The 24,685-nt window shown below is 35.0% G+C and overlaps 1 protein-coding gene and 1 pseudogene across 1 annotated transcript in view; both read right to left on the minus strand.

Annotated features, from left to right (window-relative positions):
• The window catches only part of DPYD (dihydropyrimidine dehydrogenase), an 830,145-nt gene that overhangs the window by 523,683 nt on the left and 281,777 nt on the right, over positions 1–24,685 (minus strand). Inside the window, 1 exon segment of the mRNA XM_033092743.1 lies at positions 1,664–1,771. Within this exon segment, the coding sequence (XP_032948634.1) occupies positions 1,664–1,771 (108 nt within the window).
• On the minus strand, positions 2,221–2,360 carry LOC117015477 (uncharacterized; annotated as a pseudogene).

A 24,685-nucleotide genomic window follows, 5' to 3' on the forward strand; every position in this document is an offset into this window, starting at 1 on the left:
CTCAAAGCAGTGTAAAATTGCATCTTGCAGTTTTCGAGGATGGAGTGTCACTATCAAATTATTCTGCTTCATTGAAAGACAGTTTTATTCCCATTTTAAAAATATGCTCATATATATAATTTCATAGTCAGTACCTTTAACTCTTTTTTCCTTCTAGAAGGATAGCTGCAGCACATTTTGAAGTATTTAGGTCACAACAAACTGGAACCAATCAATTAAAACTCTCCTTGGCAAAGTGGTGATGTATATTTTTTAACTTAGCATCATTAAATTTCTGTTTGTTAGAAGAAAAAACTGGTCCTTATGATTTGGGCTAATCATTCACATTTCACGAAAATATGCTACATGGTTATTATAAGGTTTCTAACATATAGCCTGCTATATATTACATTTAGTAAACTTTGAAACTTAATATGCTGAATAAGTGTTTATGTAACTGAAGAATTATTTAATGAATGTTATTATTATGTAGTAATAAATTAGAATTACTAAAATTAACTATTTTTTAAAATAGCAAAATAAAACTTTCTTCCTTTTACCACTTTCCATCGTTTTGTTTATAAAACTGAGCAATAAAAGAATGACTTTCTAAGTATCCATTTCTCAAGAGCATCTATATGATTTAATGTCCATATAAAATTCATGTAAAAAAATAAAATGCAGGTGTTCTCTATGGCTTAAGTGGCAGTGCATTTTCAGATTAAACTGTTGATGAGATAAATTACTATAATTTTTGAAATGGCACCACGGATAGTATAGACCTGCAGTTTCCGTAAGTGTAATCATTGTATTTGGAAGAGTCTGCGTTTAGGATTACATAATTGTTCCTCTGTAATTCTTAAATATATGTGATGTATACTATGACCTTCCTTAGAATGGCATCCTCTTCTCCTGGAAGGAGGAAGGTGGAGAGATGGCCCACATCCTTAGCCATTAACTTCTGCAGAACGATCTAATAGAGAAAGCTACTTTCCCCCCCCTTAATTTTGGGAGAAAAATTTAAGCACCTATCTTTTCCACATGTAATTCGATGTCAGAATAGACTTTTTAAAAATTATATGTTTAAAGGACTTAAGTGATCTGGCTTTGGAGAATATATTACACTTCTTTGTTCACTAAGACAATGACTCCAGCCCAATCAAAATACAGCCCAGGTTTTGCTTCAGGTTGTTGTTCCTGGGATCTATGAAGTGATGTTACACAGAAACTATGTACTGGGACGCCTATCAAAGTGTTTTGCTTCTACTTCATAAATTTGCTGTTCCCGAAGAGTCAATCTTTCTGCCGGCTAGGTAATTTGTCCATTTAAAAACAAATTAAATACAACAGTAGCCAAATTGATGTTCCTGCCCTTTCTTTTAAGAAAATCTTCTAGTGTTTGTTTACAACTCCATTACCTTGAAGCACATTTTCATGATGCAGTTTAGACCTGTATATAATACAGTGAAAAATCCTTATGATGATGCTTGATTGGAAGAATGAACAAATAGACGATTCTGGCAAACTGTTATATCAGGCCTTTTTTATGTTTTATTTTTCTTTATATCCGGGTTATAAAGGGATCAATTTGAGATCTGAACGATGTCCTACTGAGCCTGGATTTAAATTTACAACACATATAACAACATAGGCAACATTAAGAGTAAAAGATAATATGTTATACCTGCTTTACTGCCTTTGGCTACAAGTGGCAAAAAGTCTTTGGATGTATAAAACCCCTGGTCCTGTGTCAGGCCTTGAAAGATGTGGTCTTTATTGGGTTCTGGCAAACCTAAGTAATAAAAACGTATAAAATATTATTAGCAGGAGGAGGAACTTTTCCGATTGGACATTAAAAAAAAAAAAGTAGAAAGGTGCAATCATTAAAATAATGTAGCTCTTAGAGGAAAAAAAACCTATAAGCAAATTAACATAAAAGAGTGTACATATGAGTAATACAATGTAACAGACCTCAGAGTATATATTTAGCATATATCTAAGCACGTGTGATAAATCACATCTTCACGTACACATATACATATACAGAAACATGGACACATTCACATGTATATAGTATTAAGGGGAAAATCAGGTCATATTTTTTCCTCATGTCATATGTAAAAGTAACTTCCTGATGCATTAAAATGCTAAACATAAAAAGCTCATCACAAAAACTAAAAAAAAAAAAAAAAAAAGAACATTTATCTAGTTTCTGAATATGGAAGATGGTTCTAGAAAAAGAAAAAAAAAGAAAAATAATGTTTTAGTGGAAAACTTCAGCTACTTCTATATTTCAAAAATATTATTAAAAAATTTAAAGGAAAATGATTCACTAGGAGAGTATTTTACACTTGATCTTAGCCAAAAGGCCGAGAAGCGATAGGAGAGTATTTTAGCAAACAAAATGTCTTTACTATATAAAGAAGTTTCTCAGTTTCAAGATTACCTTTTCAACTGAAGCATAAACAAAGTATAACAAAAATTTGAATAAGAAAAAATATAGCTTATAAGCACCAAAAATCTTAACTATATTAGTAATTTAAGAACTGCAAATTAAAACAATGAGATATGATTTCCCCTCAACTAATAAATAAAGAAATTTAAGAAACTTAGACTACATGGCAAGAGCAGAGATGGGATTTGTTATACTCCGTAGACATGCACGCTGGTGCTCGATTTCTAGAGGACTGTTTTTAATCTATCCTAGGGAAACACCAAGACATGCAAAAAAAGATTTAATGTCAAAAATGGTTAATGCAAAAATTTAGAAACATAGAGATGGAAAAAAAAATGGAGGAATACCACTATGCCAAAAGAATGAATTAGACTTACTTTAAAAAAGAAAAAGACAACAAAACAAAATGCAGTGATTAAAACCAATATTTGAAAAATGTGGTATCAGAAGATAGTCAAAATACAGTTCTAAATGAGCTAGCAGGATACAAAACTATATAGTATGAGTCAAGTTTTTTAAAAAAATATATAAACTATGTAATCTGAACAGTGATCACTTCTGGTTGTGGAAAGATATACATTCTATTTTATATTATTTCTCTTTTTTCCCAATTTTCTTTTTTAAAAATTTTATTAGATTTATTGGGGTGACATTGGTTCATAAAAGTACATAGGTTTCAAGTGCATATTTCTATAATACATCATCTTTACATTGCATCGTGTGCTCATCACCCAGAGTCAGTTCTCCTTCCATCACCATATATTTAACCCCCTTTACCCTCTTCCACCACCCCCATCCCTCGTTGCCTTCCCATCTTTACCCTCTGGTAACCACTAAACTGTTGTCTGTGTCTATGATTTTTTTGTTGTTTGCTTGTTTGTCTTGTTCGTTTGTTGCTTTCAGTTTGATATCCTACATATGAGTGAAGTCATATGGTACTTGACTTTTTCTGACTAATTTCACTTAGTATGTAATCTCAAGGTTCAAATTTTCTACTACATGCACATATCGACTACATAATTAGGAAATAATTGCCAAAATTTTGAAAAGAAAATGAATAGCAGAGTAAATTTATTTCAAAGTATAAACAAAGCAAATCTGATAGCGATCACCTCACCACAGGAAAGTGGAAAATTAATTCATCTCAATTCCATAAGGACTGGGGGAAATTTATAGTCTGATTTTATTTTACTGTCCAAAACTCATTCTACCTGTGAGTGATTCCAGAGAGGTAGATGTTTATTTTATATTTAAATGAAGGCCTATGTGCAGTTGCCAGTGGACACATAAAGTGCTAAGCATGACTCCAGGATGATTTTTGTCATATGAGATAGGGTGGGTACCATATCTCATCTGAAAGCTGAAGGTGCATGTGGATTGAGTGTGTAATCAGCAGTAAACCGCCGCTGTCCCTTCAAATTAAACCAAACATTTTTCTTCCCTGTCCAGCACTCCCTCATCCCCTCGCCTAAGAGGCTGCCCTGTCCTTATAGATTATTTTCAGACAATTTATTTTTTTAATTATTTTAATTATCTAAGAGGATTAGGCAAGTTATTTGACTTGCCTTTGCCTTGGCTTCTCTATAAGAAATGGGGATAAGACTATTTCTTCATTTTCTGACTTAGAGGGATATTCCTTAGGTATATTTGTAACAAGAAAACTATTACATAAATGTGTGCTTATTTATGTAATTCTTTTAGAAAGCCTGAAGTCGGGGGTGGTTACAGTTACATAAAAATAGCCGAACATGTACTTGAAGACTCTAATGACAAAACATTTTTCCTTGAAATCTATTTAAAAATAACCAGAGTTTAAGCTACACTTGATTAGTCAAATCAACATATACATATGTTACATATTAAGATTTAAATAAGGAATTATCTCTCCTTCATATTACTTTACTATAGAGATAGCAAATGTACTGGAGCTCTTCATTTTCCTGTTAAAAAAACCACAAACACCAAGAAAAACAGCCTGCAGTGCTATGCAATTTCAAGGTGATATGATAAGCAAAAACCTCTAAGGCAGGTCAAAAACAAGACACAGAATGTAAGTAGTGGATAAGAGTTCCACAGTTACTAGCAATAAAGTCTGAGATCCTTCCTTCACTAACTCCTGTTCTGAGCTTTTTCACTACTCATCCTGGTTAAGGCAGAGAGGGAGCTTTACATCTGTGATAATTTTCTGTAGACCCACTGCTAAAATAACTTTCCTGACGACATACAAGGTATTCTTATTCAGCATACCACCAGGCCCCAGAGATGACTTTTTCTCTCTTGCAAGGATTATTTCACAAGAAAAAAGCTTTGGTAAAATTTAAATTCCATTTTTTCACTTGGAACAAGACACAGACAAGGAAAACGGAGTCTCCAGTGCTTCACCACATTCTGTATTTATCACTATAATGGATTTAACATTTACTAGGTCAGATCCTCCATATAAATGTTCACGAGGATACTAGTTTCCTGCTCCGACCTATGGATACTGGCTTCAAAGAAAGGAAGAACAAGCCAGTCACTGGACAGGGTAATCTCTGCAGCCTACTTAGCTACACCCCAGATCATGCACAATTTTATATTTTTTTTTCTTCACATTTTTAGGTTTCCAAGCTCCATGGAGCCCTTCTCTCTAACCTTGTAACACGTTATCCCTATCCCCTAGGACAGTCACCAATCTGCAGCTCTCGTCACAGACTCTTCAGTCATCTGGCCCAACTGGCATAGTGCCCTGTTTTCCACTAACCATGACAGTTGTGGGTGATTACGTAGGACCAGGGTCTTTTTCATCAGACAGATGTTAGTGTGAGTTTTCCTCTCCCATTTACCTGTTCTGTGATCTGTGTAAATTCTGTGATGGTTAATTTTAGTGTCTACTTGGCCAGGCTATAGTGTCAAATTATCTGATCAAACAGTAATCTAGGTATTGCTGTAAAGGCATTTTATAGATGTAGTTAACATCTACAATCAGTTGATTTCAAGTAAAGATTACCTCTATATCTGGGTAGGCCTCATCCAATCAGCCAAATGGCCTGAAGACTGAACCTGAAGTTTCCCTGAGGAAGAAGAAATTCTTTTTGTCTGCTGGCCTGACCTACAGATTTCAAATTTGCTAGCTCCCACAATTGTATAAGACAATTCCTTGAGATATAGATAGATAGATAGATAGATAGATAGATAGATAGATAGATAGATAGAGATATATATATCATATATATGGAGAGAGAGAGAGAGAGAGATTAAGGAACTGTTGTTTTAGGTTTCTTCAGAGAAACAAACCATTAGGAGATATATATATATATATATATATATATATATATATATATATATACACACACCCACACACACATATACATACATACATGTATATATACACATATATATGTATATATATACATGTATATATAAACATTAGCTATTAAGATAAGTTTATTTATTCTGTACTTTATCAATTTTCACATCTTAAATCAAGGAAAGAAAAAAGCTTAAATCAAAGTAAAGTATTAAACCTTAGCAAATTTAAACAAAGTACTACAAAGAAAGAAAAATGAAGCAACTGTAAGTGAATTATGACAGATAATGAAACTTGCAAATACCCATCTATCAAAGGAAGATTTCCTGAGAGTAGACAGCATATTAATAAACAAGGTATGTGTCTATACCAGGATGATTTCAAAATGACACTGAAATGACTTTTTAATTCACCTTTAAGTGAGAAGAAGGTTTATGAATAAAGAGGATTGACAAAGATTTGACAAACACAACAGCTCAGTGTAGTGTATGTATAGCGTTTTTTATTTTTTAAGAAATCCAGATAGTTTCTTTGTTCCTTTAGAAGAGTTACTAACGTTTTTTGGTGTTTCAGTATGTTTTTATACAAAGTAGCAGACTGTCTAACCTCCTCAGTCTGGCTGTAGACCTCATACTGAAACTTCAAAATGCTGCCTTTTTCATGTATAAGGTTATAATTCAGTCCTGTTAGAATGTGATGCGATGTAACAAGTGATGTCTAGATTAATCATTCGACATTATGTATTAAGTTTTGCTCTCAGGCTACCGATATGCATACAACACACAATGTTTCTGTGGCCAGCTTCCAGTCTAGTGGCAGCAAAAACACTGGCTGCTTCTCCAGGCTGCATCTTTATTTTGTGATTATTTTCTCTAGTAAATTCCTTCCTGAAATGTTTTTCTTCTTAAGTGCATTCCCTTTCATTATCTGCTAGTTATTTTTCATTATTTGATATTCTTTGAAATATATTATCTCTGCTTTGTTTCCAGAGCACTTCCCTATGGAACAAAGACAGAATAAATAACAGCAGTGTATATAGTAAATTCTTTGTGCTCATATTAAGTTGTGCACATGTTATTAACATTAGAAAGATATTAAATATCCTGTTTCATGTTATCATCTAGTAAGTAATAAAGGAGGAATAAGCTCTTAAGGCTGAGTCTTCACATCTATGGTCAGATATGTTGAAGAATTTCTCAGATTTTATAATATGTGCCTGTGTGACCTTACTGAGTCACTTATTCAGTGTTAATTGAATTGAGCAAGCATTTGTGTGATGCCACGCAGTCTGAAGGCATCCACATGAATCACAGCTAAGCTTTTATGGGAAAGACGGCGATCAGAGAGACCTGTCCCTGGAGACAGCCTCCACTGAAGGTGGAGACAAATGCCACCGAAGTGGAGAAGACAGCACCCAACTCTGAGAGGCTGCCTTAGGTTCCCGGCAAAAGACTGACGTACAGAAACAGCCAGTACTCTAGTATACTGAACTGTCTCTGCAGGTACATCGGTTCCTGTTATTTCACACAAGCACCTTTTCCTTAAGAAGATGTTAGTGCACAAAATCCCACTGCTGATGTCACTATTTTCAAGTTTACTGGCTGAGCACAGCAAAATGTAGCTAAATGGCCAACGTTTTTCACTTTTCCAAGAACTTTTGCATCTGAGATCTCACCTTCTCCTCAGAGAAAAAAAGCATGTTTTGTGATCCCAGTCCTCATTTTTTAAGGGTTAGGGAATGCTTCTGCTTGAAGAAGAGCATGAACATGTGCAGATTAAAGACAGATTCATTAAACAGACTCTCCTGAAGGGCACCGGGCTACCGACCACAGCTATCCACCCAGGTCTTTGTGGAAGAAATGTCCCTGAGTAACCGCTGTTTTTCCTTAGTTTTGTTTATTAAATCCTTTTAAAACTTCTTCATGTCAACGAACTTATTTTTATAACTGTTTGTAAACAGAGTGCATTGAATAAGAACAAAACCTCTGAAGTCAGACTTCCTGCATTACAAGTCTAGTTCTAGCATTTACTAGCTATTATGACCTTGGGCAAGCAAATTATTCTTTCTGAGCAGCAGCAGTCTCATCACAGTATTGTTAGGAGAACAAAATGGAAACAATGTATGTAAAACTCTTTGCATAGATGTGAAATAAATGTTTCCTTCTATTTGCATTCTCTCCCTAAAAGCCTTTGTTTGGTTTAATGAGATGACATATTTGGATAGACATACATTAAATGTTCACCTAACTCATAATATACACACTTAATATTGTTACTGACCATTTAAGTGGTCAGTGTTTGACAGATTGGTATCAGACTCCATGAAACTTAGCATTTTGGCTTCAATGAAAGCCTGTGGTCCGGCAAGGGTGTTCTAACCTCGTTCATTCTATAGACTACAAGTGCCTATAGACTACAAGTGCCTCAAACCACATGTACTTCAAGACCAGGAAAGTAGCAAGATTAAGGCCCTCTAATGTTCAATATGTAATCCAAACTGGACGAGGGTAACCTCATGCTTCAGAGAGCACTGACCGAGCAGTCTGGAGAACTGGGTTCCTAGTCTCATTCTCCCCATCACCACCCCAGCTGTACTTGGGTAAAATTACTTATTACAGTGGCTCTCAATTCCTCAATTTTGGAATGCAGATAGCCCTGCTTGATGTATGGGGTAGTTCTGAAAATTAAGAAGAAAGTGTACATAAAAATAATCTGGTAAATTTAAAACAACATTCAAATGTAAGTCGTTTTTATTGTTTTGGGCAAAATATAAAAACTATGGAAAATATTCACATGATAAAAAGATTAATAGTAAACACTTTAAAAAACAGAAGATATTGCAATTAATAATAAGAAGCCCTTTAAATAGATGTATAGAAGGTATGTAAATGTAGGTATAAAATCATAACTATATGTATCTATTAATATATTTGTTTAATACTTATTAGAATAGGCAAACTTCTCCTATATCAAGCCCAAACAGTTGTGATTACAGTACAGAAGTAAAATATTCCTTTCACAGGCCTAAGCACTCCATAATTCCACAATGGATTATAAAATTCTTCACCTGTCACTTAAAGATCACTTATATGACTCAAAAGATTTATATCTTATTTCCAACAGATAATACTGCCATACGGGTTATCATTCTAGGATCTATATATTGATTAGAAAGAGCACAGATCAATGATGCCCTTTTGTGATTCTTTTCTCAATAAAACTCCCCATCTTTTCCCCGACACCCTACTGTAAATACATTTAATTCTGAATTTTCAGACTGAATTCAGAAAGAATAGAATGATTCGATATAACACACATGAAATCAGATCACCATGCATCACAATAGTATTCATTTCATTGATTTTTTTTCAAATCCCCATTAAACATCTGTTTCATATAACTGCTGTCTAGTCTCTTTCTCAATGTGACCACACACATTAATGGTGTGTATCACACAATTGGTTAGAGCATAACAAGATGAAGACTTAAAAAATGTTATGAATGGAGTCACCATCTCAAATTATAATTTTCCCCATTATATGAGGTATTTTTCATCACAGAAACATGTAATACTGAAGTCCAGAACCAACAGAGGAACTGAACATTAACACCATTTTGAAAATCTGACAGATGCTGAACTAAGGTCTTCTTTTTGTATTTAATTTATAAAACAGTGAAATTTAAAAAGCATTGGAGAAAAAGGGAAGGGGATTAAGAAGTACAAATTGGTTGTTACAAAGTAGCCATGGACAGATGGGTGCTAGATATATTGGGGTGATAGATGGGAGAGGAAGTTGGAGGGGAAGTTGGAGGGCAAGGTGAAAAAGGTGAGGCGATTAAGTAGTACAAATTGGTAGTTACAAAATAGTCACTGGGATGTAAAGTAAAGCACAGGGAATATAGTCAATAGTATGACAATAAGTATAGATAGTGCCAGGTGGATACAAGACTAGTCAGGTGGATCACTTCTTAAACTATGTCTAACTACTATGCAGTACACCTGAAATTAATACAAAATAATATTGAATGTTAACTATAATTGAAAAATTAAAAAGGGGGAAAATGTAAAGAGGAATAAAAGTTTCCAATTTCCAGATATAAAACAAATAAGTCATGGGGATGTAATGTACAGCATGGGGAACATAGTCAATAATATTGTGATAGCATGGTATGGTGTCAGATGGTTGCTGGACTTAACCATTGTGATCGCTTCAGGTATATAAATGTTGAATAATTATGGTGTACTCCTGAAACTAATATAGTATTGTATATTAGCTATATTTTAATAAAAATCTTTTTTACAAAAATAAAGAGCATTGGAGAGAAGAGTAAAATCACCAAAGATGACAATTTCTACAAAGTTAAAAATGTATTTCAGTTCACTTTTACGACTTCATGTACAAAATAAGCACAAATTCTATCATACCAATGTGATCAGTTCATGTAACTTCATATTACAACTTAATACCAAGCTCCAATTAGAATATGTACAGATGAGAAACAATATAAACATATTAAGAAAGCAGTTCATTAACAAGTGTAATACATACAAAATAAACTGAATCTAAGTAGTTAAAATTCTTCTAGAGGATTTCTTCATCTGTAATAAAATATCCAGCAATTTCATACAACAAAATGAGAATATGCTTCACTATGCAATTTTGGTCTTATAATTTCCACTTTCTTTATACATTTGGAAAAAAATATAGAGACTTTATTTTAATTAATAAATTAATCCCCAAGAAATCCAAGTTGGACAAAATATGCTTGAGTGTATTTTACTTTCCCAACAAATAATTTCTATACTCAGGACCCATCTTATCTATTGTTCTTTTTTATATAAAAGGACATATAAAACAACCAAAACAACAAAATCTTGGACAAAAAAAGTATACAAAGTACTTTTCTTTATATTTTTGCAATATTCAAATTTCCTATAATTAGCAGGTTATTTTAATAATTAAAATTTAATTTTAATATCAACATAAGATCTTATTAAAAACCCTTTTCTAGAAAAGATATATTAATGTAATTTCCTATTACCTTCACAAAATTCTACCTATCCCTTTGATTTGGGGTATTATTTATTAAAATGTGCTTTATCTCTTGGGCCTTTTCTCTTTTTTTATTTCCCTCCCTTCTCTTTTCTCTGTTTCTTATTGTCATTTGGTTTTTGCTATAAAACAATATCCTTACATTTTAATCCTCACATTGTGAAGCAAAAAAACTCCACTATGCCTCAGGCAAAGGTTGTTTTCTTAATGACTGGAATTCTTACATAGTCTTAGGAAATTACTATTTAGGACTATCTAAGTATACTACATTCCAAAGTAAAGAAATCATTAATAATAAAATACTAAAAAGGAACAGTTATATTACAAAATAAATCTACCAGGCTTACAAAGAAAACAAATTTGCAACAGCCACCTGCTGTGCAGATGAGGCAGTAATCTCAACAGCAGGAAATAAAAGGGAAGAGAAGAGAAAAATACAAAAGCACAGACATTAAAAAAGTAATTAAAACACTTATCTCCATTGACATGCATAACGAAAAAACCCTCTACCAACCACCTAAAAACATACTGTATTGAACTGCACAGCAAGAAACGGCATTAAAACTGCACCATAAACACACTTTCTGTAGAAGGGAGAAGACCCCTTTAAAAATGTAATCTCAGAAGTATTACTAATGTGTTAATCACCAGTAAATGTACCACACATTTATTGTATTGTATTAGTTACTTTCTCAAAGGTATTTTTTAAAATTGTACTTCTACATTTTTTATTCAAATAAATTCTTAAATACAGGCACTGGTAACCTCTTTATTTGTAATTGTTCTAGGGAAATTTACAGCTATACTGTCAGGCTAAAGTATTCTGTATATAAAAAATTTTATGCAATAATTTTTAACATAACATGAGTTTAGATAATGCAGTTAAACTCTTTTCTTTAAAGCCAAATAATCCTAGCTATAGTATTGGAATAAAATGAGGTGAAACACAATACAAGTTAGGGTTATGGATTAAAAGTGAAATGAAAGCTAAGAATCATTTTGAATTACTTAATGTGAGCTTTGGCCTTCAGAACTCTGCAAAGCGAAACAATATAAGCCTGAGGAAGCAAGTGGCAGGGTTTAAAATAAAGACCATGCACCAAATATACTTTGTGACTCTCTTAGCTGCTGGAACGTGTTTTCTGCGTCCACGCAATTCTCTCCAGGCATGTCTGTGAAAACCATGCAGAACTGCTTGGTTCAGAATCAGAAGACTTTTAATGGACTCTTGAGTCCATTACTTATTAGCTATAAGTTCATTACCAAGTCATTAAACGTTGAAACTCAGTTTCCTCATCTTTAAAAATAAAAGAGTTACAAAAATGTATTTCCTTATAGAACTGTTATTGGGACAAGTTACTATAATATAGCTCTATATTGTTGTAACTACTTAATTTTACAGGTAGAAAAAGCAATTCACAATCATAGTTTTGATTATGCTACCATATAATTATTTTACCTTGAGACTGCATTTGCAAATCAGTGTCATTTCACTTTAATTATTCATTTTCCTCTTATACTCAAACAATACATTTCCATGCAAATGTATTGTACTTTAAATCACTACCATAATTTTATAAGAAAATGTTTATCTTAATAGTTTTCAAGAAATATGTATCAGAAAAATATTAAATTATTTCCATGCTTAAATATGCTTAGAACATATTTAGCATTACTGACTTGTTGCTGAGCAAGTCTTGAAATTAGAATAGTTTTCTAGGAATTCAGAAAATTGCACAAAGTAAACACTTTCCAAAACACATTCTTGATAGGTAGACATCGTGAACAATTTCAGAAACATGCAGTTGACCATCCTAAACTTGTTTGTTCATTCACAAAATAGGTAGATTATCTAGAAACAGAGTTCTGAAGCTTGTGTAGGTTTCTCAAGGAATCCAAGACTATCAAAAAAATGTATCTTTGCAGATGTATGCATTTTATTGTGCATGTGTACAGAGGGTCCATACTTTTCATTACATTCTCTAAGGAGCCTGTTACTCAGACATGATTAAAAAATCACATTCACCTAGATTAAATCAATTGCACTATACCATTTATCCAAATGGCATTCCAAGTTAAGAGAGTGTGGTCATAAATGCCAAACTGTAATGTAATTATCCACACCTGACAGTCACTACACATCACAAATGAATACCAGTTTATATAAGAATTTGTAAGTATATTAGTCCTGGTATAAAGGAAAGTAATGGTTTTAACATCAGACATAACTATGTTCACATCACTATTCCGCTATATATTAACTGTGTAACCTTGAATAATCAGTTATTTAAATTTTAAATCTCAATTTCCTTATGTATAAAAACTGCCTTGTGGGGAGACTGAGATAATATATCTCAATAATATGATAATTGCCTAGCACAGTGACTGGCATATGGCAAATGCTAATAAATGCACTGGTTTTTATGTACTTTGAACTTTTAAAATTTATTATTTTCACACTTATACATACCTGCCTTTATAATGACACAATTTTACTGTAAAGCACCATGACAACAACCATAGCAATAACAAAACAACAGATAATTTTTTTAAAATAAGTGCCAGTTGAAATTTCCTTAAATGTTGGTAACTAACTGTATAAAACTTGGCAAGTTCAATGTACATCTGTTACATATCTAGCTCTGACATCTTGTTAGATAAAAAAAGGCAAACAAAAATCCAGTCTATCATGTTCAACTTTTAGATTTGGATACAGCTGTGATTTTTTAAATTATGATTATGATCAGTTAGAAATAGAAATCTTAGGTATTTAACTTATTAAACCACTTATTCATTAATATTTATTGAGTGCCTTGTATGTACCAGCTAACATATGAGGTGACAGGTAATCTAGTGGGAGGTCATGGAATTGGAAACTTAGATAAAAGCAAGATAAGTGCTATGATAGAGAGATGCACAGGATCACTTACAAAGCACACTTCACCTGGACTGGAGACAAGGATACTCAAGCTGAGTCTTGAAAGATGAATGTTTCCAGTGGTAGAAAAAAGGGAAAGAATGAGCAACATGTACAAAGGTATGAAGAGGTAAGAGTTCTATGACTGGAAGTAGGGTATGGTCAGGGGAACAGATAGGAGGGACCAGGAAATAATAAAATTTGAAATTTGAAAGATCTGAAGGTCCCAGACCTTAATGGGACATGCAAGTCACACCAAGAAGTGTGGATTTTTCACTGAGGAGGCACTGCAGAGAAATAATATAATCAGCTTTGTATATTAACAAGGACGAATTGGTAGCAGCATGTAGAGCTGATTAACAAGCAGTGGGAATGAAGGAAGTAGATTATGTAAGAGGATGCTGCATAAATTCAGATAAAAAAGGAACACTTACCTTGTACTTCTCAACTTGGATTATTACTAGTAACCTCCACTAACATGGCATTGTAGGGAGTGTCCATAGCCTTGTATAAACATAGTTTACCTTGTGGGGCAACACTTTCACTCAAAGGTAAGTAATTTAAATTACGGTGCTTACATGAAGACAAATATGAAGATACTGAGGAATGAAATGCAAATTTTGAATAAAATTTTAATACTTCTAAGAAATTCTGTACAAGGCATTTGAAACCATGCCTGTGGATTCCCTAGAGTTCTGTTTTCACTCTCTTCCCCTATTACAGTAGTAGCTTTAATAGGGAAAAAAAGGGACTTGCTATGATACTGACAATGGGGATACAGGAGAATAAAACCATATCCTTTAGATATTTAGGAGTTAATTTCATAGGATTTGGTACCTAGTAGTTGTAGGGAGTAGAAGAAAATGCAGGATCAAAGTTGAGTTTCCACTTTCAGTTTGGATCAGTATCTCAATAGTGGTATGCTTGACTGTGTTCCAGTATAGTAGAGGAGGAGCAGATCCTGGGGGCAATGCTCTTCCAGTTTGGAGATATTTAATGGGGTGTCGGACAACCAAGTGTGTTGTCCTATAGGTACTAACAAACAGGTAAAAATTCAAGTCTCAAGCTCATGAAAGAAATCTGGTCTGGACGAATTATCCACAAAGCAAGGGCACTGGAAGCCATGGATGCTAAGGGGCTAATTGCAGAGACAGTGTATACCATAAACAGAAAAAAAGCCTAGGGTGGAGCCCTAGATAACATGATAACATACCAACATTTAAAAGAGGAAGAGGCAAACCAATGAACATTGAGGACGGATTAGTCAGATTGGAGAGGAAGGAGAAAGTGGCTTGCTAGAAACCTTGCCAAGAGAAGAGAGATATGACTTAAGACTTTCTTGTCCACAGCAGAAAAATAGACACAAATTTTTAAAAATATATATCCAGTGTATAGAAATGTACATTATAAAGCACCAAGAAACAAATGTTTAAAGAGTACTTTTGATTTAAGGACTCATCCTTCTTGAATTTTAAGTAGAGTACAAGGAAGGCCACAGACCTACAATTAACTTTAGAAATAATATCACTAAAGGAAATTTAATGAGAGAGAAAATACAAAACAAAACCAACAAAATAGAAATAGATGAATTTTAATTCTAAGAATTAATTTAAATAAGGCAAATCAGAAGATGGGATAAACCCTATACTGATATCCACACTGCAAGGTGTTCTAAGTGTAATTCCAGCTGAAGTATGAAAGGAAAGATTTTGCCAGAGGAGAAATACATCACATGCCTCCGAGGAATCAGCATTAATGGAGAATATATTCACATTAGAGTGCTTTCTTAAGAAGAAAGAATTAGTCAACAATGGCAACTCTACATTAATTAAATTCTGAGTGGATAACACAAAATGGATGTAACTTAGCTTAATATTTGTTTGATTAAAAACAACCTTTCAAAGGGCTGCCCGTATTCTCAAAGAATTTCATCGAAACTGAAACTTTGATTTAGGGAGGTATTGTTCCTCCTCTACTAGGTTTAAAAATCCCACAAAAGGGCATATTCATGTGTCATTCATCCTGCAACAAATTTTCTGACCTCTGAAAGAAAAAACAAGTAAAGACTTCCTGATCATTGAAATGTATGGCCAAAAGAGTGACACTTAGGTTTGCTCTCAGTTCCCTCACTACCAGCTGTATGATGTGTAACAAATCGGCCTATCTGTACCTTAGTTTCCTCTTTTGAAAAATGAAGTTATTAGCACCACCTCCCCTGAGCTACTTCAAAAACTCTTGAATCATGATGCATTGCAGTGACATGAGAGATTTAATTAAGAATTGAACAGTTTCATTATAATTGAAGCCCATTACATAGGCAATCTCATCTTCTCTTTTCCAACTACTAGGTGAAAAAACTATAGTAACTGTGGATGGTAGATTAATAAAGTAGATCAAATTGAAATTCTGGGTTGCTCTTAAGAAATGAAACTCCCTATGAACTATACACACTATTATTTCACTCCCTATGAAATAGACATACAAGGAAAAATTAAATTATATTCAAAAGCACTTGAACCACTCAAACCATAGGATATAGAGCACATATCTTGACAGTATTGATAAAAATCTCACTTTTTTTTTAAAGATTTTATTGGGGAAGGGGAACAAAACTTTATTGGGGAACAGTGTGTACTTCCAGGACTTTCTTCCAAGTCAAGTTGTTGTCCTTTCAATCTTAGTTGTGGAGGGTGCCGTTCAGCTTCAAGTTGTTGTCCTTTTAGTCTTAGTTGTGGAGGGCGCAGCTCAGCTCCAGGTCCAGGTGCCACTGCTAGTTGTAGGGGGCACAGCCCACCATCCCTTGCAGGACTCGAGGAGTTGAACCGGCAACCTTGTGGTTGAGAGCCCTCTGGCCCATGTGGGAATCAAACTGGCAGCCTTCGGAGTTAGGAGCACAAAGCTCCAACCACCTGAGCCACCAGGCCAACCCAAAAATCTCACACTTTTAAAAGCCAACATTAAACAATGAATTCTATCCCAAACACCTTTGGTTTAATGAACTAAGCAGTAAAAGTTTTGACTTTTTTTTTTTTTTCAGTTTCTGAGCAGGTGATTTATTGTCTGATATAAGGTTTAGGAGCCCTAAAGAGCCATTTCTTATCATTGTAAATATTTTCACATTTTTAAATAGTTTAAAATATTAGAATATTTTCATATTCTAATGCTAAGCTGTTTTGAGTTCTGCTCCTTGGAGCATCGTGCATATAAGGCCAAAAATTAGCAACATCACCAATTTAATCTAATCCAATCAGCTTTAAATTACAGCCACAGTTGACTCCTTCATAATCCTAAATTGCTGTCTTGCCAATGTATTTGATAGATTATTAAGAAGAGAAAGAATGGACATTCTAATAAAGATGGCGGAGTTAGTAAATGCGGTGCTCACCTTCTCTCAGGACCACACCAATTACAACTAAACCACAGAACAACCATTACTGAGAATCGTCTGAAGTATAGCTGAACTAAAGCCCTACAACTACGGATATACCAAAGAAGCCACCTCATGAGTGGTAGGAGGACAGAGACACAGAATGAGCTAGTCCCACACCTGCATGTCACCATTAAAAACAGAGATATTGCAGCTGTGGAGGTCCCCCCCAAAGGAGTGAGTGGTCCAGGCCCCTCCCCAGCGCAAGGTTCCAGTGCCAGAAAGAGAAGTCCCCATATCATCTGTCTTTGAAAACCAGCAGAGATTATGGCTGAGTGAGATGGAGAGCCGCTACACTCCCAGGCATTCCTCTTAAAGGGCCCATGCATGGACTTACTTGCTGACAGACTCATGGCTCTGAGTTCCAGTGCTAGGGCAGCAGCTCAAAAGGCACAAAGGACATTCGAGGAGGAACTGAATTGTCTAGCTGCAGGGTGAGGCTGGAGGGGCAGCTTTCTCCCTGAAAAAGGAGCTGACAAAAGCCATTGTTTCTTTGTTGAGCCCTCCCTTCCCTGCATGCAGAAGCAGGCAGACACCATATCTTATTTTCCATCAAACTGGCTATCATCTTTCATTTGCCTTGAGACTAGTTCCTTCCTATAAACAGCCTGCCCTGAGGCTCATGCTGTGGACTTTCCTAAAATCTCTCAAAGGTTCACAAAATCCAAACAAAAACATGTCTCACTTTGCTGTGTCCTGTACCTAAGCCTGGAACTAGTGACAGCCAGCTTTGGTTCGAGACTTGGCTTCTCAAGGCACCTCCAAGCACAGTGCAGGTGGCGACCATTCCTGGATTGCTTTGTGCTTCATGCCAGGTGACCTTGGGCAAGACATGGACTGCAACTGAACTTGTCCTGCATCGGATGCCTTCCCAGGAGGCCCCAGGGCCGGAAGGCCCAGTGGACATCTTGGGACTGGGACAGAGAATCACCCAGCTGCTTCCAGGGATGACACACCTGGAGGGCAGACTGGCCACGCACCAGAGAGCCCTACTAAAGCTATTCCTGTTCTGTACAGTCAGCCCCTGCACAACAGCTCCTCCATTGTAGTCACAGCCAGTCTTAACAACCAAAAGCTTGAGCGTCAATCCCTCTCATAGACATGCAAACAGCAATCAGGTCTCAACAGGAAGGCACACACACCCATATGGGGGACATACCTGGAGCACCCGGCTCTGGTGATCAGGGAGACTGTACCACAGAGTCCCACCAGACACCTATTACCTAAGGCCTCTCTACTAAGTCCAGAAGGCATAGCATCTCTACATAGAAACAAACACAGGAAGGCAGCCAAAATGAGGTGACAAGAAACATTTCCCAAATAAAAGAAGAGAACAAAGCTCCAGGAAAAATAAAAATGGAGAGAATTCATCTGCCAGACACAGAGTGCCAAACACTGGTTATAAGGTTGTTCAGTGATCTCAGGGAGAACTTTAACAAAGAGATAGGAAACATAAAAATGGAGATAGAAAGCATAAAAAAGAACCAGTCAGAAATGAAGAACACAATAATAGAAATGAAGAATACATTACAAGGAATCAACAGTAGATTAGATGAAGCAGAGGACTGAACCAGTGATTTAGAAGACAAGGTAACAAAAATCATCCAATCAGAACAGTAAAAAGAAAAAAAAAAACCAAAATAATGAGGAGAGTTTAAGAGTCCTCTGGGACAACATCAATGGTACCAACATTTACATCATAGGGGTACCAGAAAGAGAACAATGACAGCAAGGAATTGAAAACCTATTTGAAGAAATAATGACTGAAAATTTCCCTAACCTGAAGGAAATAGATACACAAGTCCAGGAAGTGCAGAGAGTCCCAAACAAGTTGAACCCAAAGAGGCCCACACCAAGACACATCATAATTAAAACAATAAAGGTTAAAGACAGAGAGAATCTCTAAAGCAGCAAGAAAAAAGTACTTAGTTACCTACAAGGGAGCTCCCATAAGACTGTCAGCTGATTTTTCAACAGAACCTTTGCAGGCTAGAAAGTATTGGCCTGGATTCAAAGGAAAGATTCAAAGTGATGAAAAGCAAGGACCTATAACCAAGATTACTCTACCTAGCAAAGCTATCATTAGACTTGAAGGACAGATAAAGAGCTTTCCAGACAAGAGGAAGCTAGAGTTCCTCACCACCAAACCAGTATTACAGGGAATCTTCGAGGGAGTTAAGACCAAAAAAAAAAAACAATCAAAAATATGAATAACAAAATGGCAATAACTACATATCTATCAACAATTGCTTTAACTGTAAATGGATGAAATGCTCCAATCAAATGACAGGGTGGCTGAATGGATAAGAAAACGAGACCCTTGCATATACTGCCTACAAGAAACTCGCTTCAGATCAAAAGGCACATACAGACTGAAAGTAAAGGGATGTTAAAAAGATATTTCATGAAAATGGAAATGAAAAAAAAAAAAAAAAGAGCTGTGGTAGCAATATTTATACCAGACAAAACAACGGCTATAACAAGTGACAAAGAAGGACCCAGTAATCCTACTCTAGGTAGTTATTCAAAGAAACCCAAAACACTATTTTGCGGGGATGTGTGCATCCATTTGTTCATTGCAGCATTAGTTACAATGGTCAAGATATGGAGGCAGAGTAGGTATCTGTCGAAGGAAGAATGGATCAAGAGGGTGTAGTACATATATACAATGCAGTATTTCTTGGCCATGGAAGGGAATGGATTTTCGCCATCTGTGGTGACATGGATGGACGTGAAGGGTATTGTGATGAGTGAAGTATGTCAGATAGCAAAAGACAGATGCAATGTGATTTTGCTTACATGTAGACTCTAAAGAACAAAATAAACAAACAAAACAGTTACAAATTCATAGATACAGAGAACATTTTGATGAATGCCAGACGGGAGTGGGATAGGGAATGGGTGAAAAAAGGGGAAGGGATTAAGAAGTATAAATTGATTGTTACACAGTAGTCATGGGGATGTAGGGTATAGCATAAAGAATATTGTAATAACTATGTATGGTGACAGATGGGCACTTGATTTATTGGGGTGATAGATGGGTGGGGTTTGGGGGACAGGATGAAAAAGGTGAAGGCATTAAAAAGTACAAATTGGTAGCTACAAAATAATCATGGGGATGTAAAGTAAAGCATAGGGAATATAGTCAATAATATGGTAGCAACTATGTACAGTGCCAGGTGGATACGAGACTAGTCAGGAGGATCATTCTTAAATTATATAAATGTCTAAGCACTGTGCTGTACACCTGAATTAATATAAAATAATACTGAATGTCTACTGTAATTGAAAAATTTTAAAGGGAGGAAAAAGGTGCAGGGGGATAAGAGATTCAAATTTCCAGGTTTAAAAAATAAGTCATGTGGTTGTAATGTACAGCTTTAAGAATATAGTCAATTATTGTCACAGCATAATGCGGTGTCAGATGGTTGCTGGACTTACGGTGATCACTTCTTCAGATATATAAATATTGAACAACTATGGTGTACACCTGAAATTAATATAGTATTCTATGTTAGCTATATTTTAATAAAAATCTTAAAAAAGAGAAATAATGTAGTTCAGGAGATCTTTTCACCACCGTCTTAAATACAGGCTCAATGTATTCAAGAGTTCAGCAATAATAAATATTTAAAGAGTTTATGTTTATAGAATGTTACAGTACTTAAAATATCTCTGTATATTTGAGTTCTACAACAACACTGTGGGCTAGATATCTTTGTGACCATTTACAGATGAGCAAACTGAGGTTCAGGGCAGTAAAGCTTTTTAAAATCTCATAGCTAATTAATGCCAAAACCAGATTTAATTCAATAAAAACTCTTAAACACAGTGTTTCTTCCACCATTACATAAAACATGTATTTAGGAGAGCATGTGTTCTTCATTATTAGAGAATAAAAAGAAAGAGCTTCAATTCAGTCTTTGAAAATTTAGCATACAATGATCTGTGGCGCCTTAAATTTTCAGAATTCATACAGTAGTTTTATTCACAACAAAGGAAACAACATGCTTTAAAGATTCGCAGGTAATTATTCACATATCATCCCACCCACACTACATTTTCTAATCACTTTAAGTAAACTATGCCTACTTAAATTTAAATGATGTCTTGTGAAAGGATTTTCTAACACTATTCATTTGTTTAAAGCCCAGATCTACGATGACAAACCTATCATCAATTCATTGTGATGAAAGGGTAATAATTAAAGCGTTATTTTTCTTCTTTCACTGCAATCATTTAACCTATGTGAAATCAACTACGAAATTTTCATTTATTAATTCTACACGAAGGATTCTGCCAGTTTAATAAAGTATAAATTTTCATTTGTCAAATTTAAACTATACCTGTCCCAGTTGCTATCAGGGCTCATAGGTTTATCCTTAAAAAACAGCAAAACATTGTCAAGTCACACCACCTCCCCACAGCCTCAGATGACTCCTGGAATCGATAATACTTGTAACTTGTAAGTGCATGGTTAAGGCGAACAGAAGGCAAGCGCCATCCTCGTTAACCACATTGAGCTGTGATACTGCAGCTGACTCCCTTGTGTGGCCAGTGATCAATTTTAATCTCCTGACTAAGAATAAAAGAATGCAGACTCCTGATTCTGGATTCATCTTAAAAGGAGATTATAGATTCGTATGTCTGCAGTGGGAATGAAAGATTTAATTCAACCACCATTCCAGGAAAGAATACATCTAAACTCCATTCCTCCTCATTACTCTCACTGCTTCCAGGGTCCTCTCCTGACAAAACTAAATACTGACAAATGAGTACACAATGGGTTAAAAAGCAAAGCTATCTTTGTGGACATATGGTCAACTGACTACAGAAACAGACTGCATAATGGTTTGTTTTATTGCTATATAATTTAAGATGGCATCACTTTTTCTATCTCAAATTTCCTTTTTTGCCAAACTTCAACTGAAAACCATTATTTTTAAGCAATTAAATAAAGAATGCATAATTTACTAAAACTATGGTTAGTTGTTTCCAAAGCATATATCCAGGTACACTGGCACATTTTGGGGGTTTTAAAATGCAAATTGACTTTGATGTGAAAAAGAGAAAACATCACCAATTTAAGCATTAGTTTTATATCTCTATAACTATATCCAGGTCTATATATTTATGCACATGCATACCAGGGGTGCCAAAAAATGTATACAAGTGGACACTTTGGTCAGCATTGCTCAAGCAGTAGTTTGCTATAATCAGAAATGTCTGGATGCTGATGGTAACTACTTTGAGCACCTCTTGTAATTGCAGAAGTCAAATGTGACTTGTATTCATTTTTTGTTATCAGTATATGTTCAGTATTACAATTTTAATACAATTTTCATTTTCTAAAATGTATATACATTTTGACACCCTCTGTATATATGGTATTGCATTTACACACAATACAGATATATTTTTATTTTTCTACAAAGATAAAAAAATAAGATATTTCATTGTTAAAAGCAGAGTGAATATAAGGTGTTCTAGGGATTTGCAAAGACAGTCCATGTGACTGTATTTGAAAATTTTATATTACTACAAAATAGCCTTTTCAACACATCAGACAAAATTTCCCATTCCACATCATCACTTTCGTCATAGCAGCAGTTTCTGAGCACTCACAATGTAGCATGGTCTGTGCTAGACAACACACAGAGCATGGTCGTGATGGGCATGGACCACAGAGCCAGAACCTAAGTTCAATTCCCAACCCTACTTTGCAGCTGTATGGTCTTGAGCATATCAATTTACCACATTTACCACACGTTCCTTTTCTGTAAAATAAGATCATTAATAGCACCAAGCTTCGAAGTAAATGAGTAAATGAGAGAATATAGGCAAACATAGAAGTGTTTGTGGGATTTAATGGACACTAAGTAGGTGTTAGATGTAGTAAAATATATTCTGGTTCATTCATTCATTCATTCATTCATAAACATTCATTAAGGGCTCTCTGGGTTGCAAGGACTGTGTTAGGAAACAAAGATGCACATAATACTGTTAAAAATCTAATGTTGGCAAGCTCGACTTTTGGGCATCTGCCTTCTTATATGCAGTATTATGATACTTATATTTGTCTTGGAAGACTGCTGTGAGGACCAAATGAAATTAATTATGTAGAGAGCCAATCATAGCACCAGCTACATACAGGGGATGGTCAATAAATGTTTACTGAATGAAGGAATAAAGAACTGAACGGATGGATGGATGGATGGATGGATAGATGGATATGTGGGTATATGTTATGCTTACATCAGAAAAGAAATGAGTGAATCAATCAGGTATCAGCTCATAGCTGATGAACCTCCTGATTGGTCTGTGCCCATGTTCGGCTGGTTAGTCAATATTTGAATGTCACTCCTGGGATCTAGCCAGATTAAAGTGAACATGAGGATGAGAGGCCAGAAAATATTTATATGGCAACAGGTGCGGTGGGGTGGGGTAGGGGTGGGAGTAACTGAGAAATGAAAAGCTACAGAGATATTATCCCTTTCCTTTTTCAAAGTATGTAACAAAATCTGAGTGCATCTACTTTTCACTGACTCCTTAATACCCATATACAACAAACAGAAATAAATATTCTCAGAGCTTCATTGTTTACACAACTTTCAAGCATTAGTGTATGATTAGAAAAATCATGAATGGTTCATCTATTATTTGGGCCATAATGCCAAATACTTAGGGTGTATCTTATTTCCACAGATCTTCCTTTAAAACCTGCTTTTATAGTAAGTTGTATTAAAAGGAGGAATGGTAAAATTAGACCAACTTAAGCCTGTGTTGCATTTTTTAATTCAGCATATTAATGCAATATGATATTGTCTCTGTAGAGTTTCATTTCACATGATAAAAGAAACAGGAAGCATCTGATCAATAAACAGAAAATCAAGTTACATGTTCCCGCTAGGTTGCTCTAACAAGGATTAATCTCAGTCACGCTGGTGCATGCCTAATCTTGTGGCTTTTAATCCTCTCACACCAGTGGGTCTAAAATACTTGCTATTAGCACTAATGTAAAAAGAATTAATACTTTACATATGGCTATCTACTCTACTCAAATGAAGGGGTTAATGGTAAAATAAGCCTTTAAGGATGTAAATGATTCCTCCCTTGTGGCTGGAAAATAGCTCAAGTGTTTTTCATTTAAAATTATTAACATATAGAAACATTATTATCTCTGCAGTTAATATGCACCTCACTGAAAATCTCCTGGTCTGCAAAAATTAAGGAAGGTAGTAAGCTTAATGAAATTATAAAACATATATCATTTATTAAGCAGCAAATTATATCTTTAATTTTGGCTTTAATATATCTTTAATTTTAGCTTTAATGACTATATGAAAAATGTCTTCCAAAACCCCAGGACAAATTATGCCACGGCAATAGGTTTTGTTTCTTCTACCTCCCACCCTCCACTAACCCCCAGTGCTAGACAAGGCTGTAATTTATCTTAAGCTTCCTTTCTATGAGCATGCACTTCTCTGAAATACTGAGACAAGGGCAAGACAAAACTATATGAATGTTTTTCCAGTAAGAGTCTTGTATCTAATTTTGACATTTT

The sequence above is a fragment of the Rhinolophus ferrumequinum genome, chromosome 22, assembly GCF_004115265.2.
Source record: "Rhinolophus ferrumequinum isolate MPI-CBG mRhiFer1 chromosome 22, mRhiFer1_v1.p, whole genome shotgun sequence".
NCBI lineage: Eukaryota > Metazoa > Chordata > Mammalia > Chiroptera > Rhinolophidae > Rhinolophus > Rhinolophus ferrumequinum.